Source organism: Haliotis rubra, unplaced genomic scaffold, assembly GCF_003918875.1.
Source record: "Haliotis rubra isolate DU_JTF1 unplaced genomic scaffold, ASM391887v1 Scf427, whole genome shotgun sequence".
Classification (NCBI taxonomy): domain Eukaryota; kingdom Metazoa; phylum Mollusca; class Gastropoda; order Lepetellida; family Haliotidae; genus Haliotis; species Haliotis rubra.
Genome location: NW_025767110.1, coordinates 767,948 through 788,063, shown reverse-complemented (window position 1 = coordinate 788,063; position 20,116 = coordinate 767,948). Strand labels below are relative to the sequence as shown.

The 20,116-nt window shown below is 39.8% G+C and overlaps 1 protein-coding gene across 3 annotated transcripts in view; it reads left to right on the top strand.

Moving 5' to 3' along the window:
- Positions 1-395: 395 nt before the first annotated feature.
- Positions 396-20,116, top strand: part of LOC124288863 (PHD finger protein rhinoceros-like) — a 62,023-nt gene continuing 42,302 nt past the window's right edge. For 2 of the 3 annotated variants that reach the window (XM_046725430.1, XM_046725429.1), the window contains exons 1-4: positions 396-780; positions 4,234-4,482; positions 13,255-13,335; positions 14,361-14,477. In XM_046725430.1, the coding sequence (XP_046581386.1) occupies positions 535-780; positions 4,234-4,482; positions 13,255-13,335; positions 14,361-14,477 (693 nt within the window). In that variant the 5' untranslated portion in view covers positions 396-534. The remainder of the gene's footprint in view (positions 781-4,233; positions 4,483-13,254; positions 13,336-14,360; positions 14,478-20,116) is intronic. The other variant, XM_046725431.1, reaches the window with a different exon arrangement.

Genomic DNA, 20,116 nt, shown 5'->3' with positions numbered 1-20,116 from the left:
CAGAATTTTTTTTAACAAACGATAAAGCATATTCCGCAAATAATATATAATTTTCATGATTATTCCGATGTTAAGTAACGACCGTAAAACTTATGGTCATGTGATATTTGAACAAATATTTGGGTTAAGTCACCATAATTGTATGTTATTATTTGGTCCTTCCATTCAACGATTAGACTCGAGGAATGTTTTGGAGAGCTCTTGAGAAGGTTGTCATAATTAGATGTCTACGACGGATGTGATCTTTAAAAAGAAGTTGGTTATCCATATGACAACAAAAGGGAAATTAAGTTATTTAGACTATTGCATAATCTATAGGTTCTTGTGGGATTTCCGCTAAAAGACTTCATGACCCTGGTGGGACTCCATACATCACCTCACCACGCTCATTTTGTTTGTCTCGTGCAAGATAGAACGTCGACATGCTGGCGAGATGACACTGGGCCGTCTGGCGTCGGATGGCCGTAAATATCACTATATGAATATGAAGTTGTGTTGAAGACAGTGGCCCTGAGTGGCCTTCTTTCGTCATTGATGGCGTGCATTCCTACCCTCTGTGAGATAAGCTATGATTCAGACTTATTTGATGAAGACAGATTTTCAACGCCATTTAGAATCTCTCGGGACTACACCCGCAAGTCGCGAGGTTGTGGAATCATATGTAGATCTAGAGAATATGGAAGTTTTGGCTTCGAAAAGCTTCTACCGTTGCAGTGTCACGCCACAACATACCGTGACTATCTCAGAAGCTATTACATCGAACAATCAATATTTAAAAATGTGAGTAGGACGCTAACTTTGCATTTAGTTTAGCTTTGTTTATTATTTAAGATAACTGTTATGTGGATATGCTTCAAAGAAATCAAATCTTGACATGCGAAAGCGAAGATGCTCTAAAATCGTTTTGCATTATATTAACGGCTTCTAAGTAGCTATTAGTGTGCAAACCTCAAAATCTGAAAAAGTATTTAATGGTTGAATGTTCAAGGTATCAAAATAATATGGTGTCATGATTCGTTTTGAACTATTATAACTAGATTTCATGGAATATCTACATGTAGACTATTTGCATACAAATTAGGCAAGTTCTATAAAACACTGACCAAACTTAGTGTAGTAATATGTCTACATTCTTGCAGATTGTCAGTATATTTATTGTGTGCATTTCATGGCCAGTTAAAGCCATGTCGTGTCACTTTAACATCTGTATTGTATCCTGATTCTACTACAGTCAAATCATTCTCAGTGTATTCACCCAGGATGGGTGTTTGCAGTGGTATGAGTTAACAAGATAAGCTGTTATACCATTATTCATCCATTTGCCTTTTGGCATTGTGGTTCCAACATTGGAGGCTAAGAACAGGAATAAACATTGTTTTATATGTTCAATTTTGAAGGTATTTACAGAAATGTGTATGTGATACATTCATAATTCTCACAAAATAACATAAAGGAAAAGGTCAGATTTTATTGTAAATGATTGTAAATGGCATACAGTATACATGTGCCAAAGCCTTTCGAATCTAAATGGTTTAAAATTTAGTTTATGTAGCAGGGATTTACATGGAGTCCTGTATTTGAAGGTCCCTGGGACTCCTACTCTTAATTATCAGTGGTCCTGGACAACAAAATGGGGGTCCCAGACATGTTAAATATACTGTTATTGTATTGTGTATCATGATCATCACATTGTTACAGTAATTAAATTGCAAGTAATACCATATCCCAGCTAGTAGCAGACTCAGTGAAAATGTATTGTCACTTGATTGGAATTTTTACAGTAAGTATTTAGACTTTTTCTGAGTCCCTTTGGATGTGCTAATATACTTTGTTGCATCCATTGTCAATTTTTATGAGTATAAGACACAGGAATTCGCGTCCTGTAAATTCCTCTTGGGTATATTTTAGGCTTATTATATGGGGACCACTTTAGAAATTTGTGATATTCATTTGCAAAAAATAACTGACTATTAAATTCCAATCATTCTAGTTCAAATTCAGTCAAAATCAATGATTCTAGTTCAATGACTTGTGGCAAACATTATTTTCTTGTTTGAGCAGGGTTAGTTGCATGACCAGTTGCATATACCATGGCCTAGTGAATTAAGGTTTGAACTTTTTCCCTGGGCGAGTTAAAAATACCCAGAATTTCAAGGGCTGTAGACATGTTTAATAAGTTTTTCTATATCCAGGATTTCGACTAATGTTTTATGACTATAATCACAGTCTGCCGTATACAATTACAGAAACCATGATCCATTATGCTCTGACAAAATACCAATATCAGTAATTACTTAATTATATATTAAAAGTTTGGTCAGAAATGTTTTAGATAAAACTTTGTCAAAAGTTGAAAATGTTTTTCATTTATTCGATTCATCTGTTTCTTTTGAAAAATGATAATTTTGACCAGAGATATTTTCTATTATTATTATGATATCTTACTTATGTGACTGAAAGTGGTTTTACTTGTTCACTTATAATAACACCAAATTTAACTGAAGATAATATGCAAAACTGAATACGTCATTAACTTACACATAACATAGATTCTATGTACTCAGTGAGGTGTATTTGTTCAAGTCGTCGATCATTGTTTGAACTACAGCATGAAGTGGATATTCAGGGACAAACTTTAAGTCTCCAATGATAACACTCCAGGCAAGAACTATTTATAAAGCACTACAAATTTGAGGTTGGACTTGCTAATACTATTGATATGGTCCTCAATACCTTCAGTTTCTGAAGAAGCTAGGTACATGGCAGGCCAGGAAAGAAGACTTTTCTTTCCATCTTTCTTTCCAAAGACAACAAATAATCAATTTTGATTGTGAAATACACAATGCCATTTTAGAAAGTGGTCAAATGTAACATACGTTATATTTGGGATTACATTTTCTCAGTGAAGTACAGATTCTAGTATATATTTTTTTAGTACTTTTTGGGGGGGTTGGGGGTAATATACGGTATGTTACAATTTTTATTGGTAATTAGAATTGTTAGACCATGCTTTTTCATCTTTTCAGTTTATTTGCTTGAATAATCACAAAAAGTCTTGGACTTGATTCTTCAAGAATTGCTCAAGTTAAACTAACATGTTCTTTTTTCAAATAAGTGTACCTTGAATCAAAACTACTTTACTGAATACTGGTGTATTTCGCCCTTTTAATATATTTAAGTTATAAATGAATTGATTAGTTGCACTGCATTAGATTACTTATCAGATACCTATTGAAGTACTGTATTCAACACTGTAGATTTATGTCACAGTAGATATTGATGAATTTTGCATCTCTTTTGGTGTTGAGTATAATACATGTATTATGTAGTTGTATTTTATACATTTTTGAAAAGTATGTCTGTAAGATGAGTTATAATTGCTTTAAACTGGTGTCTTTCTCAAAATAACTATACATAACTAATATTCTGTATTTATAGTTTCCAAATACCTGAATCCTAATATGTCGCTTGCACTGGTAATAATTAATAATGAATTTTTGTATGATAAAGCCAAGCTGTAACTTCAAATATTAAACTAAGTTTAAAACCCAAACATTTACAATGTGTAAATCATTATGACAATTTAACTCTGTCACAAGTTTATTTTTAGTCTAGTACATGCTAAAGTCAGTGACTGCTTGATTTTGTGTGCAATCTCATCACTAGTGGTGGTCCGATTAATTGAAATAATCGATGATTGGTCGCAATGACTAAACGACCAAGCAATCGATCATGTTTTCTCATAATCGAACACAAACAATTCTGGAACACTTGTTTGCATTAACAATATTTTTCACAAGATTGGTTTTGTCTGTAGCATTTCATAAGCACTGCAAGCTTGTTCCAAGTCATGTAAAGACTCCATGAAATTTATGTTCCTAACATACTAGTCATCCTTTAAAGATGTGAAATTCGCAAATGCATTTTGTGCAGTTTGCCAAAAAATCCCAAATTAACTACATGGTTTTTTTTCTAGATTTTTTTGTGCATTAACAAGCTCAGTCAGGGAGATTTGATAAATAACTCTAACCAATTATTTTCGAGGATTGATCGGTTGTAATGAACCAATCATCAATTATGAGATTTTAAACCAGTTCCCAACACTACTCATCACTGGAATCATGCCACATGCTGACCTTGTTCATTCCCTCGTTCCTAGACAATGATACCTTTATTCAAGTCTTGAGTGTGGTATTTTCTGAACCACTGATAGAAAGAAACATTGCACTTCAGGGTGGTAAGATCCGAAGTCCTACACTACCCTCCCGTACTCCAACAAGGTTCACATGGTGTGATTCCATTGAAGATGAGGATGCTACCAGCCGGGACAACCCATCCCAGGTTGTCCAAGATCATCTCTCTCCCCCTGCCCATCTCAAGTCTTCAGTTTGGGATGAGGGAAGGGAGGAACCCACTTATCAGAAAGGAAGTGAGAAAATAGTATGGGTTGATGCACTCAACTCCTGGGTCCCGTATAAAAAGGTATGTTTCATATCAGGATCAGTCTTAAAAATGGAAAATAATCTGTTAATGAAATTACCATGAATATTTTCTAAAGCTGTGATTGCTGGAACTTGGCTAACAGATGGAATATTAATATAAAACATACATTTCATGGATGATATGTTTCAAAGCAAGATCCACTATAAGGTTCTGAGAATGGAAGTAAATTTTCATGGGTATTATATGTTCTTAATCATGATAATGTGAAGAGAGCAAGCTATTTGACAGCACATACAATATACTTATATGGCCTAAAAATGGACCGTCCATCCGTGCAAATTTGTCTTTTCCAAAGCAGTTCTTTAAAACCTTTCAATACTCTCCTTCCACTTTGCAATATAGTCACTGACTTGTCAACACATATCATGATATCCCATTTGCGTAGATCAATGTTTATGCTGTTGATCACAGATTTGTGTGGTCCAGATTTGATTATTTATAGACTGCTGCCATTTAGCTGGAATATTGCTGAGTGTGGCACTCACTCACTCACTGCCATATACACACCAAAGCATTTGACACAGTCATAACTAATTGACATATTCATGAAGAGTATTTTGCCATTGAGGGGGATATTGATGACTTTGTCTTCTTGTTGGTACTTGGGTAGTGATCATGTTATGGTAGATTCAGATTGATGTTAGATGTATAGATGCAATGAATGATTGAAGGGTCTATGATCAATGGGTGCAAACAGTGGTGCTATATATGTTTCATTTAGGGTCAGATCAGTAGGAACTTTCCATTAAAATGTTATCTTCTACACTGATATGATTACTCTCTGCATGAAGGTAATAAGCCCCCCAGTAACTATAGTCCTTTTGCTGCAGAATCGTAACAATGAAATGTCAAATAAATATACATTTGAAAGCAACAAATCGTTTTAATTAGCATGAAAGTAAGTCATCCGACCATACCAAATCGTCACTATAATAAACAACATTGCAACCAGTCTCATGGATTAAGATGGAGTTCATAAGAAATCCAACACTGAACAACTGGCTGACACACAAAACAAAGCCAGCAAATAATTAAGTTTGATGTAAATAAAAGCAGCAAAACACTTTCTACATCCATAGGAAAAGACATCTCCATGTCGTTCCGCCTTTAGAGTTCATTTTTCCTTATCTCAGTGTTTGATTTGTAAAATGTTTATCAAACTTAATAAAGATCATGTAATTTAACATGAGGAGAACCACGGGGATGGATTCAGGGATCGTGGCTGGGGTGGTACATATGAGAGGACCTCAAAAGATGGTTCTTGTTATTACCCTGCCTGATATTTTGCGTGAAGTTCATATGCTGTGTTATCTTACCTTACATGTAAAACACTGTAATCTGATTGGTCAATGCAGTTTTTACAAAATTCTGTGTAAACCGTTATAAAGGGGTATAACTGAAAAACTATGCCCCCGGGCTTGACAACAGCATATTTTCCTAACTCAGGTATGAAATACTTCTCACAGGGTTATTGGGTTTGCATCGGTTAAGAGAAATATAGGTTCACACAATTATGAGTTCTGAAGTAAACAAATAAGCATCTATTGTAGCTTACCTGGAAACAATGGCCACCAAACACTTCGAAGATATCACAGCCAAATGTTCTAAACTGATCCCAGAATACACCAAGATAGCGAATAATGTGTCAGCATAACTTTTTAAAGAATATCTTGCAGAAAAAGACAAGTTTAAAAATAATGGACCACGTGGCTTTAGCCGAGATGCTTAGTCATTTCTAGATGGATATCAGAATTCAAACAGGTAACCAATACAAGACATCAACTTTGGAGAATGTTAGGCACAGTCTCAACAGATATTTGAAATCTCCACCATTTTGTAGAGACTTTGACATATTCAAGGATGGGCGATTCAACGATGCCAATGAGTCTTTAAGAACGGCAATACTCAGGGTACACTGCAACACAGAGGGTTCATCAGACCCCTTTTCAAAAGTGATCACTGATCACAGCTGCCCTCTTAGAAAACAGGAATAATGTCTTCTCAGTAAGATTGAAGAAATCAATGCTGTCTAGATGGTACAAACAATAAACTAAAGCGCTAGTGCACATACAGTTCATCAATACAGTTGTTCCTCAAGCTGGAAGTAATAAGAAATGATGTTACACATGTCTACTTTGCACTGAGACAGACAATTAATGTTTGCACCAAAGCCCTTTATTGCTTCTAATATTGTAAATTACACTAGAGGTCAATGAATTGAGAGCGTTTTAGGCGTCACTATCATGTTGTTTCTACCCATGAGAATGTTTATCTAGAGTGCAACAGTTAAACTTAGGTGATTTATAGTCTCAGAGTTGAAGAGAGACTCAAAGTTGAATCATATTTGTCATTACATGACACTATCTTGTCACAGCTAGGTACTGAAATCTAGTGGATGAATCAAAATAACAATTGATTAACATTATCCCTACATTTGACAGGGCTCAAATCAATTTCCCATGAGATGTGTAAAGTGCGTATCCTAGTGAGTATGGGTTCCATTGTTTAAACCTTTCATTTGTTCTTGACAGGTTTTTCTGCATTTATTTACCAGGGGGTGTAGGGTGTCATTGTTGCCTGTTGAAGTTTGGGGAGATTTGTGAAGAGGTTGCCAAGTCCCCCATAAGAGGTAACTATCTTTGTAGGGGGGATTGATGATTCGTCTACCCTTTGAAGGGAACGTCTTTCTGGTCACGTAATGATTTGTGATGACACTTTCCTGTCTCCTTGATGGATGATGACTGATCATTGTTTTCCCTCTCCATGTTGGAATCCTGGTGTGGGAGCGTGTTACCCCTATGCCAAGACACTGTCAATAGGTAGGATTGGGGAAGCTAATTCCTCAACCAATAGCATGTCAGGGTGATAAACTGGCAGCACCTTTTCATTGGTGTTGTTGTGCACGCATTGGCTCTCAGATGTCTTGTCATTTGGTTATAGTACCTGTTGTGGGTCTCGGGTCACAGAAGTCTTGTTGGGTTGTTATAGTACCTGTTCTGAGGTCTCAGGTCACAGACTCATAATGGATGCATGTGTTAACGGTAACAATGTTCCTGTGTCATTTTCATGTGGACAAGAGGAGGATTAGGTATACACTTTCAACATGGACTGCTGCATGATTAAGGATGTAAAGTGAGGAATATGATGATATGCCAAAACAAAGTCAGAATTTATTTAGTGTCAGAATTGAGACAAGAATATAGTTTATGCTCAAGTAAGATCAAATTTACTTTTGAATCCAGAAAAGCAAACAGAAATTGGAGTTCTGCAAAAAAAATTGTTTTGTCCAATTCTTTTTTATGTGTGACTCATTTAAAAAGGATTGCGTATATATAAAGAGATGAGCTAATCAATGAAGAATGACACCATAAAACAGTCACAAGGGGGTAATTTAACGTGATGAGAGATCTGCTCAGAGCAGTCACTTTGAGAAAGTGATCTGTCAGTAGGCCATAAAATACTAAGACAGTCCTTCTTGACTCAGTGGAGAATATGTACACGACCAACGCTGACATACAGACTCTGATGGTTCATTTTTCCATATTCAGCCATATACAAGTTTAGAAGGAGTGACTGTTGCTAGCCAAGACACAGGAAAGTACATGTGTTTGCAGGGGATCTTACAAGTGCAACAGGTATGGAAACTAACCACAGTGGAAACTAGATTGTCTCATCACAAAAAACAAGCAATAATCCTTACGAATGTGTTCTCCAAGATTATGAAGATACACTGTTATAACACCATATATCAGTAAGTTTTACAAGGTGAAGTTTGATATATATTGTTCTGACTATTGTGATAAGAATATGGCAACATCAATTCAGCGAGTTATGGAGGACATTCAAACCTTTTCCAGTGCTGACAAAATGAGGCGTAAACCTGTTCATGGGAAGTTATTCTTGCATCCATCAGAAATTAAGCGCCATGATGTTCTACGAGACATGGCAATTACAGGCAAACAAATGAGTTTGCCGCAGATATTGCCAAGTGCTGAAGATATGAAACAAGATGATTCTTTCTGTGGAAGTAGCAGTTTATCAAAGAAATCCTCAACAGATTTGGATGTAGGTTTCATTTTTATTTGCATTGAGTTTGCCCTTGCTTCTTGCATTGTTTGCACTGCTTTATGGTTTCTCTTTGCTTGGTGTAATATGGCTGTAGATATCAAGCTACAGATGTCCTGGTGCAATAGTAATTACTCAATAAAATCAATTGCTCATCAAGGTTATAACTTATAATACCTGGTGTTATCAAAACATCTTAGCCTTGATTAGCATTGAGTGAGAGGTTACTGGATTTTCTTGTACAATTACAAAGTCTTAATCAGTAGTGAAAATTCATGGTCTGATTAGTGTGATCACTAACAAACATTGTGAGTACTTTGGACACAATATATGTACTTGTCCAAAATGTGCTTTTAGATATATGAAACCCAGAAGGGCAAAATTAATCACGTTTATAAAATAGAGATCAAAACTAATATTTGTAGCATTGAATACATGCCATAGAATCAAATGTAATGTTATTTATAGAACCTTGTGTATGTGACCTGATTTGTGTGTAGGTGCAGTTATTGTATTTTGTATGGTCCCGGCTTACATTTACAGGCTCCTGTTTAATGATCTATCACAAATTGTTGACAGAAGCTGTGTGAAAGGGTGAATGAATACAGTCAACTGTGCTGAAACAAGCCTTGTTCTACATGAAGTAGTCGGTCATACTACATTATTCATCATGTCCATTATAACACTCACTGATTTGTCTGGTCTTGCCATTGTTATATTAAGGATGATGCCATATTAGTGGAGAATTGCTTGTAATGGTCAGGCACTTGTGTATTTTGATTTGATATATTTCTGAGTTTAAATGTTCCCAATATTAGTCATTCTTTTCCACTCTGTTAGGTTAGGAGGTCACATATAATGTTAGTAATATAAACGGTAAGAGAGAAATACAAATTTTGTTACATTTGACTCACACACTCAATTTTAATTTCAAGCTGATTTTCTCCCCAAAAGAAGTTTTCTAGGCCAGAAATACACCCCGTTATCATTGAGCATGACTGGAAAGGGTTACCCAGTAATTATATACTCTCCATATGACAAATTAGAAAAGCAATAGACTCTTATGTCTGAGGGTAGAAACAACATGTGGTATTTGTTGAGGGTTAAGAGTGTGGTGCACTGGGTTTCTCGACAACCTAAGATAGATCCAATTGGCTGGTTAAGTAAATACAGCACATTCCCTTGTACAGGCTGCCGTGTAAAGTACAGACGCCATGTCCCAAGGTCATACTATATACAAATAATGGTCTGCAGTATTGACCACTAGTCCAAAGCAAATTTCTGTCTTACATGTTCAGCAGATAATAGTTTCAGATCTTGTATTAACAGCTAAACAGCAGAATTATGTAAGGATACATAAAGGACTAGCAGACTCAAAACATTGGTTCACATCAGCAAGTAATTGTGTTGAACCTGACAAGCATGAGCCCCTCAAATCTGTTTTAACCCTTAATCTCAACAGTGTCACTATTTCCTGGTATGTATTGCCTTCTGTATTCTCTCTCTCACAGCATAAGAGCATTTAGCGATGTGTTCATGTCACCATTGAAATGATAAATATTGATTTGATAGTATCATGAGTACTTTTGCCTTCCAACAATACAGATGTTTTCCCAGACTCGTCAACCCTAACATACCTCTTATTTCCAATGATAAGGAAATTCACTGAGAAGTTTTCTGGAACCTCGCTCTGAATATTGGTGTGTACATTCAGAAATGTTACTAGTAAAAGTATTTTCTATTGGTGGTGCTAATACTAAATTTGTATGTCTGTCATAACTCTTCATAGCCAACCTAAACCGCCTCCATGGTGTAGTGGTTAGAGAGTCTGCCCGGAGAGTGGAAGGTCGCAGGTTCGATCCCCGACTGCCTCCATGGTGTAGTGGTTAGAGAGTCTGCCCGGAGAGTGGAAGGTCGCAGGTTCGATCCCCAGCCGCGTCATACCAAAAGATATTAAAATATTGTACTTGATGGTCTCTGCCTGGTGCTCGGCATTAATGGGTACAACAAGAAATGGTCGGCTCGGAGTTAGTATAATGTGTCGGAGTGGGGTATTCATGCTTAACTGCGGCATGGTATCTCAATGAGCTAGCACTATAAAACCAGCTTAAGTCTGGGCTAGTACAAGCAATCACACATACACGCGAATGCATATCGTCATATGAGCGAATGTTCTTAAGTATGATGTTAAATTCCCATTTCACCTTACCTCATTTCACCTCACCTCACCTAATAGCCAAGCTCACAATCCTTGTCACTTTATCCTGCGTGTTATTATCATCATAGAGTCACTATCTGGTTTAAGTTCAGTCTAGAAATGTATTTCAATTTGCTTAATGGTAAATTTCTTTCCCAAAATTTTCAAAATCTCTGGTTAACTTGGATTGCCATTTTGTTGTGTATAGTGTTACATGCTGTTGTAAGTGTGGTAGCTCCCTTGATGATGACTTCAGCGTCCTAATTTGTCACAGTCTATACAGTATTTACCTGTTGTCTTGTTCTTGTGCCCAGAGTGTTCAAAGCAGGTTCTATATACAAGGGCTATGGCTTGATAAGGTTTAGAATTTGTGCCAAATCTCTTACACCATGACCGTGACAATGTGATAGATTCATTTTTCTAATAACCAGCTTCAGCCCTTATGAAGAGACCACATAAGCCTCAGCTTTGTTAAGCATTTTCATGGAGTACATTGCTTCATGTTGTAGAGTACCGATGATCCACATTTATCACTTTGACACAGACAACTCATATTGAGTCTTTGCCTATGGATTTTCTATGTTAAATGGGGGCTTTTTGAAGGTGCAGTGGACACATATTGGATAACCCAGTATTGAAAGTTGGTATGTGATTGATGATTGATATGAAGTTGGATCGTGGTGTTTGTGAATTCTGTTAGAAGATGTTTGTGGTTTTACTTCAGAAGTGAAACCTGTCTTAAGAAATACAATGGGAAACATCATCTGCAGTATGAGGGCCCTGCAAGACGTGTTAAGGTCACAGATCATCACATTTTATTTGCTCTGATAACATGTCACAGAAGTTCAGAGATTTCACTGGGTGGCTGACTTACCATTAAGTGAATGGTATACTGAGTTACTGACAATATGTAGTTTAAAGGTTATACAAGGGTTACAACTGGCAGTCAACTTTGGACATTAACACTGATGGTGATTCAAAATAAAAACCTTGATGGATTGAACTTGACCTCTGGTTTAATTATAACACTTTTACTGGCATAAACAATAATATTTCTTGCTTGTGCCAGGTGAACTGCACTGAATTTGGTTCTTGAGGAAGCTGACACCGGCGAATATTCATATGATATCAAGAACATAACTATAGTGAGATACTGATCTTGGATAAAAGTCATATCCCATATTTACTATAACGGACCGTTAATAATTTATGGCTAGGAGGGGGGGCGATGATGATTTTAAGGGGGTCATCCATTTTGTTTGGGGGAGGGGAGGAGGGAGTCATCAATTTTGTGCACATGAACTGAGGAGGGGAGGTGAGGGGTGTCATTGATTTTGTACATGACATGCAGGGGAGTCACTTACAATGTACATAAAATTAAGGGGGGTCATTCACATTGTACATTCTTCTCCATAAAAATCATCAACAACCCCTTCTTCCTTCACTCACTCACTCACTCACTCACTCACACACACACACACACACACACACACACACACACACACACACACACAAATGTTCCCTAAGCAAGGTAATTTAAATCCTATATTCTAGGACTATGTTTGATGGCAAATGTTGAGAGTAAATGCAATCTGAACTAGGTATCATATGGTATGTGTTGTCACCTATTTCTTCTCATTACCATGATTACAGGGACATTTCACTCAGGTTGATGTTTAAGGCCACACTGTTTATGCTTGCTTTACGGAGCACACACAAATCTGAACAATGCCCTGCTATCAGTAAGTTTGTTTAACTTTGTTAAAAAACAAACAAGATTTTCATGTAGAATTTGAAAGAAATTATATGTGTTTGCAAAGTTTTTTATTCAACGGTCTGACGTAAAATTACACAGGCCACATCTACCAGTCTATGGATGGACTATTGTATACATTGTTGTATGAGGGGAGAGAGGTTACTCCAGTTCCTTTTGCTGATCCAACTTGCTTGTCAGTCCTCTGACAGATATGTATTTCAAAACTTAAATTTAATTTCAAAGAACAGTGCAGCACATGGCACTTCAGCTGGTAGTTATATCAGTGAGATCTCAGTTTCCTGTGACAAAATTTAGAAATACAAGATGTTTTTGTTTTTGAGAGATATGAGAGGTCTCTGGCTGTAATGCCTTTTGACGTCATGAATTTGTAAACATATATACATCTGTGACTGTAACTGATTATCCTCTCAGTGCAGACATCTACTCCGAAGTTTATACAGTTTCCGAGTTAATGTGTTTAAAGTTTGCATTCCTTAAAACAACAGCTATGTAACTTGTACTCTTCCCTCATGAAACCATTTTATATTATGTTTTATGCAAGCCTACCTGTAATGGTGGAAAAAAATCTGAAACAAATTGAATTAGTGTCTTTCTTTTTTCAACCCACAAACAGGTATTTTCTCAGAAAATATCTGTATTGCAAGTAAAAAAGTATGGCCTAAATATTTGAACAGGATATAGATTATGCAAGTCAAGAGCATGTCTATTACAGCCAGTTCAGGATAAGGCGTACGTCAGCTTTGTCAACACTCCACCCATCATAGAGAAGTGCTTCACAACAGTTTGCAGACAGGTGAATATAACACAGTCTGGCCATGGCGAGGTATGGCCTTACACAACGTCCACTAGTCCAGGATCAGTCAAAGTCAACACCATCACTGGTATCAATCTAAATACCAGGGCATAGAAAACTCATTGACTTTTTCAAATAGAAAACAACACATATTTATGAAACATTCTTTATATTTGATGCTGGGTTCATTAAACTTAATTTAACAACAAATTGTACCTACACTAGGCATTTCCAGTTCTAATGCAGTGTGTGTAACGAAGGGTTGGATACCCAGTACACTGAAGTCTTTCAGTTGGAATCATTTGCAAACTTATTACCAGCTTATCACAGCATGTTTTATCCTTCAACAGTTAATACCAGCAATTTCATGCAAATGATTGTCTCATGATTGAACATTTATTCTATATTTTTATTGAGATTAACGCTAAACTTTCTATTAAATAAAACACTCTTTATTCCTTCAATAACGCAGATAGCATTCAGACGTTGGCCCAACGTTCGAATGCTATCTGGGAAAGAGACTTCTTAGCGATCCAGTGCAACTGAGTATGCTTACTCAACAATGTTTTTTACCTTTTATCAGAACAAAGGAATGTACAGTACATTTCATAAGAAAACAAAGCAGTATTTAACACCATCACATATTACGACAATAGCATTGATACTTATGTTGTTACAGTGAATTATTGATAGTTGCTAGTTGTGTCATTTCAAGACTACTGGTGTAGCTGACCAGTTCATTCTGACCAACACCTTGCTAAAAACAGAAATAAACTGAATTTTTAAAAGTAAGTTGTGTAATTGTTAAAAACCAATGTAAATGTTAATAATGTAGAGTTACAACATGAGCCACCATAAGTTCATTAAAGTTCTTTGGCAAAAGTTTCTCTCTTTTTTTCTTCATTCTGTTGTCTAGTCAAGGAATGATGACATCACTTGTTTTGAGAAATATTCTTGAAATATATCCAAACTATTTATGTGACTTTTATGTGAAATTTAAATGAAATTGTACTTGTGGGTGTCAGCATGGGTCAGGAGAAGGCAGAAGGCTTCCACGCCCATGTGATCGGTTTCAGTCCCACATGCAGTACTTCAATGACTCTCCTCGCCAGGTTGGACAGGCCAATCTCAGACGAGCAGTGGTAGTTGTCAAAATTGTTGTCATCTATTTATACATTTGGTTTTCTTTAGAAAAGTGTTATTTTTCCTTATCCTGACTCATGCTCTTTTGCTTGTCTTCTTCTACTTGCGAACATAGTGGAACACTTGTATCTCCCTAATTGAAGCTCCCTTCAATGTAAAATCACTAATTAGTACTCACCAAGAGTTGCCTCCCTCTTGCCAAATGCGCGGGAACGGAGGCGCCACCTCTGCCCACATGCTTCACTCTCTCCTTCTTCGCCCAGTGGGGGCGGTGGGGTAGCCTAGTGGTTAAAGCGTTGGCTCGTCACGCCGAAGACCCGGGTTCGAATCCCCACATGGGTACAATGTGTGAAGCCCATTTCTGGTGTCCCCCGCCGTGATGTTGCTGGAATATTGCTAAAAGCGGCGTAAAACCAAACTCAGTCAGTCAGTCAGTCTTCGCCCAGTGAGCAGGATGTGAGAGCGACTGTGTCTCCCTACACACTATATCCTTTGATTATTCTTAGTTAGTTACATCTTATAGTCTTCTATAGAGGTGTAGCTAGTATCCTTCATCAATTATGTATTGATATTTATTCGTAATTCTGCTGTTTATTCACGGGATGCCGTGATTGTTCAGCCAGTTTACGTTGATGAAAATCTGTACTGTTTGTAGATTACGTTTCTCTGCTGCTGATCCGCATTTAATATGCCCTAGCTGTACTGCATCATGTGCGTTTTCTTCACGTTGCAGTTACTGTCATAATTTGTCTAATTCTGCGTTTAACAAATATTATCTTTGCGTCTTGAGACGCGCAGCAAATAGGTCACGCAAACAGAGTTAAGCCATGGCCGATACATCGGAACCCCTCGCCAGTCAACTGCTGTCGGACGACCCCCTCCCGTCTGGTGTTCCTCTAGAGTTACCCTCGAAGGAGAGGCTTGGGACGCAGTCCACCGTCTCCAAGAAGCGTCCTGCATCCCCAGACATCCCGTCGTCGCAGCCAAAGACTAAGAGGGCTTCTGCATCATCTCAACGCAGATTCCGTACCCCCAGGGCAGCGTCTACCTCCAAGGGGAAATCGACGAAGTCTACTAGAACCTTCTCAGCCGAGATTGTTCCCGCCGCAGAACTGGGCCTGTGTGATGATCATCATACCTGATCTACGCCACAAGAAACGACCGGTGTCGGCAACAGTGACATCAGCGCAGATCTACTCGCAGCCTGATGTACCAACGCCGATGTCTGATGATCTTCCTGAGGGTCCCGTCGCTACCATTGCAGAGAGGGCACCAACTACATCTTCGCAGACCATCCCAGACGACCTGGTGCTGCACATGAAGATGATAGAAGACCGATACGGACTGGAGAGACAACCAGCCCAGAGCCTGAGCCTTTGCGAAGGCTCCAACATAGACGTCACCCCAGAGGGACCCCCCGTCAACGTAGCGGCCACTACAAAGTCATTGCTGGGGAAGCCACTTGCGCGAAGGACGTCACAGCCCACCTCGGCGAAGGACCCAGATGTACAGCCTTCGCGAAGGCCATCTAGATCGTCACCTACCTCGGACTCCGATGATCAACGCTCACGAAGAGGTCCGCGAAGGAAGATCCTTTCATCCCCGGACTCTGACGCGGACCCCCAGCCTTCGCAAAGGTCAAGTCGTCACTCCCCAGGACCCGACTCAGATGAAGCTTAGCGAAGGGCTCCAGTTACAGGCTCCAAGTCATCTTCGTCTAGAAGGTCATCAAGGGATTCCCAAAGAGCTCCGCGAAGCTGTCAGCGTTCACCACACAGATCTCCGGGAAGGTCACCATATAGACGCAGCTCGTCAGGCCGTTCTCCACGCCGATCACCTCGTCGTTCACCTCGCCGATCTCCTCGCAGGTCACCACACCGTTCACCTCACAAGTCTTCACGGAAATCACCAGACAGGTCTCCGTTACGTCACCTTGTACAGCTGTAGAAGTATACAGGTCTCCACCTCAGTCACCATTGGAAGAGCATCAACCTCTTATCAGCGATCCCGTTACAGAAGATGATGGAGGCATCATTTTCTCCGACGCAGAAATACGCTATTGGATGGTTAACAACCTGGACCTAGCTTCACCTTCCAAGAACGGTAGTCCGGCCCACACTTACCTCATGAGGGAGGACGATGCAGATACCATCACCCTACCTCCGATAAAGCCACTAAAGCCCAGGCGCCGCTCTTACCACAGTTCAACGCAAAAAAGTTCTCAACCAATAATATGGACCCCTTTTTTCAAGGCACAAGAAATCGACGATAACTTCAAAGTAATCAACGATGCAAAGAATAAGGCCTACAAGATAGACGACCGCAAGCTGGTTCAGATCGAAACCATGACAAGGAGGATGTTCTTCGGCCTTAACAGATCAAGAACAGTAAATGAGACTCGTGATTCTACATCTGAGGATGATAGAATGATATACTCGGCCCTCCTTATGCAGAAGAAGGACCAGCAGTTTCTAACGGATCATCTTACATCAGTCTCCGCAGCACTAACTTTGGCTCGTCGTCAAGGTCTCCTCGCTTCCTGTAGTTGGGGTGAACAGTTTACTTCCCCACTCTACACAGCCCCGTAGTCTATCTTCGATGGAGGTATAGATAAAGTCTCTAAAGAAGTCACCAAAGGATTCAAGGGAAGTCCTTATGATAAAGTCGATGGACACGCTAGCCAGCGTCATCAGGCAGACATCTCAGAGATATTCAGGAAGATCTAAGTTTACTGGCTTACAGAAAGCATGGGATAGGAAGATGGTCAGTGCAAGAGGAAAAGATTCTTTTCGTCGCCCATATGGCAACTACAGAGGAGGATCTGGAAGAGGCAGGGCACCCAGAGGTTCCCGCAACTATAAACGATGAAAGACGGGTTCGGAACGACTGGAGTCTTCCACCCCCAGCCGTTCCAGTACAACCATCACAAGTGGGTGGACGCCTTCAACTGCACTGGGAGAACTGGGGAATGTTACAAGACCCTTATGTCTCCAACATCCTTCAACACGGATATCAAATCCAACTACAGGCCACGCCTCCGCTTACAGTCAACCCTCACAAGTTCGACTTCCAGGCGCGCAACAACTACCAAAGTTAAGAGAGGCTGTTACATCTCTCCTAACCAAGGAGGCCATAGAAGTACTGGATCAAGTAAACATCGAACCAAGCTTCTACTCCCCAGTTTTCCTAGTGCCCAAGAAAAATTCCAAGGAAAAGTTCAGACTCATTTACAACATGAGCACGTTCAACAGAGATTATCTACGCAAACCGCCAACGTTTCGCATGATACATCTACCTCAATTACGGCACCTAATTCGTCCCATGGACTACATGGTCAGTATAGATCTGCAGGATGCTTATCTACACATCCCGATACATCCCGAATCCAGGAAATACCTACGGTTTACACTAGACGGGCTGCATTATCAATGGAGAGTACTGCCATTTGGAATAACATCGGCCCCCCTGGTTATTCACAAGAGTAACGAAACCTATCGTCACTTACCTACATCGTCTAGGGCTACGCAGTGCGTTCTACCTCGACGATGGGATTCAAGTAGATCAAGATCCACAGCGTCTCAAACTACAGTGAAACTTCATCATCAAGCTACTAACACAGCTAGGATGGTTAGTAAATCTACTCAAGTCGGACCTAGAACCTACGCAAGATCTGCAATTTCTAGGCATTCGATTTATCACGACACTGAACCGTATCGTAGTACCAGAGGACCGATGGCTCAAGATCCAACTGACCATTCCACAAGCCTTACTCTCTCCGCTACCACTCCGACATTGGCAGATTCTGTTGGGTCTCCTCACGTCAGCCCAAGACATGACAGTCAGAGGCAGACTACAGTTACGTCCGTTACAGGTCCTCATCAACACTCATCTCGACGACCTACAACCATTCAGTCTACCGAAGCACGTCAGACCCCATCTACTATGGTAGACCAGGAGGTGGAATGTCTGCGGAGGCATCTATTTAACAGAGCCGGAATTCAAAACCCATCTCTATGTAGACGCGTCGCTCCAAGGTTGGGGAGCTCATCTCGCCAACCGGACGGCATCAGGGTTATGAAACCAGCAAGAGAGCAAGCTGCACATAAACATGCTAGAAATGAAAGCAGTAATCAACGCCCTACTACATTGGAGCACTATTCTACAGAATGCGCATCTGATGATTCACACCGACAACTCAACAGTGGCGTTTTATGTAAACAAACAAGGCTCAACGAGATCATTGAACCTATTGACTCTATGCTTTCAACTGTTCGATCTAATCGACGATCTCAACATACATGTCAGAGCATGCCACATTCCGGAAGCCAAGAATGTACTAGCAGACGCACTCTCTCAGCCACATCTACCGTCACCGACAGAATGGATGCTCCATACAGAAATCTTTGCACAGATTATCAAGGAAATAGGAGCTCCGCTAGTAGACCTATTCGCCACTCGCTTCAACAATCAGCTAACAACATTCGTATCACCAGTCCCGGATCCACAAGCGTGGGCAACGGACGCACTAAGCATATCCTGGGAAGGCCTCAACGCGTACGCGTTTCCGCCGCCAGCGCTAATTCCACAAGTGTTACAGAAAATCAGACAAACGCAGAGCCTCCAACTGATTTTGATCGCGCCCTACTGGCCAGCGAGAACGTGGTTTCCCATTCTAATTCAAGAAATCGGACAACCAACACTAGAGCTACCAAAGCGCTCGAATCTACTAATACATCCTCACACCAAACAAGTGCACGGAAACCCAGAAGCATTCCAACTTCACGTATGGACTGTATTAAAGTGTGTCTAAACAAGAGAGGTTATTCAGCCAGAGCGGCGAAAGCAGTCACGCTTGCTTTACGCAATTCTACGCGCAACTTGTATGACGACAAGTGGCACAGTTTTGAAACATACGCTGCTAAAAAGGGATTTACAGCGAGAAATGCTACACATCCACAAGTGGCTGACTATCTGTGTTACCTACGACAAAATAAACATTTAAAAGGCTCGACATTATCAACTTATCTCGCAGCGCTAAGTTCTGTGATAACTATGAGAACGGGCGTCAAGTTAACGAAGACGCCAGAGTTACTCGCCTTACTACGTTCATTCCGATTGGAGGATCAGAAACAGAGATTTCGCCGCTCCAGCATGGGATCTAAATATAGTGCTCCAACACCTCACAAGTGAGGCCTATGAACCACTGGAATCAACAACCTTTGAATTTCTGTCACAGAAAACATTGTTCCTGTTATCCCTAGCAACGGCAGCCAGGATGTCAGAAATTCACGCACTAGATTATGAGAGAATACGTTTTGACGACAATCAAAACATAGTGCATATGGGACTGCGATGGGATTTTATCGCCAAGAATCAATTGCCAGGTCAACCAGACAGATTATTCCATGTTCCTGCACTCTCCTCAATTCTCGGACCTCAAGATACGCTTGACCTATCTCTATGCCCAGTCAGAGCACTCAAAATCTATCTACAACGATCCAAAATGAGGCGACGACAACTCAAGCGGTTATTCATCCCTCTATCGACAGCGACTCAGACCGAAGTCTCTCGTACCACCATTTCGATATGGATCAGAACTGTCATACTTCGTGCCTACAAGGCTGCAGGACTTGACCCT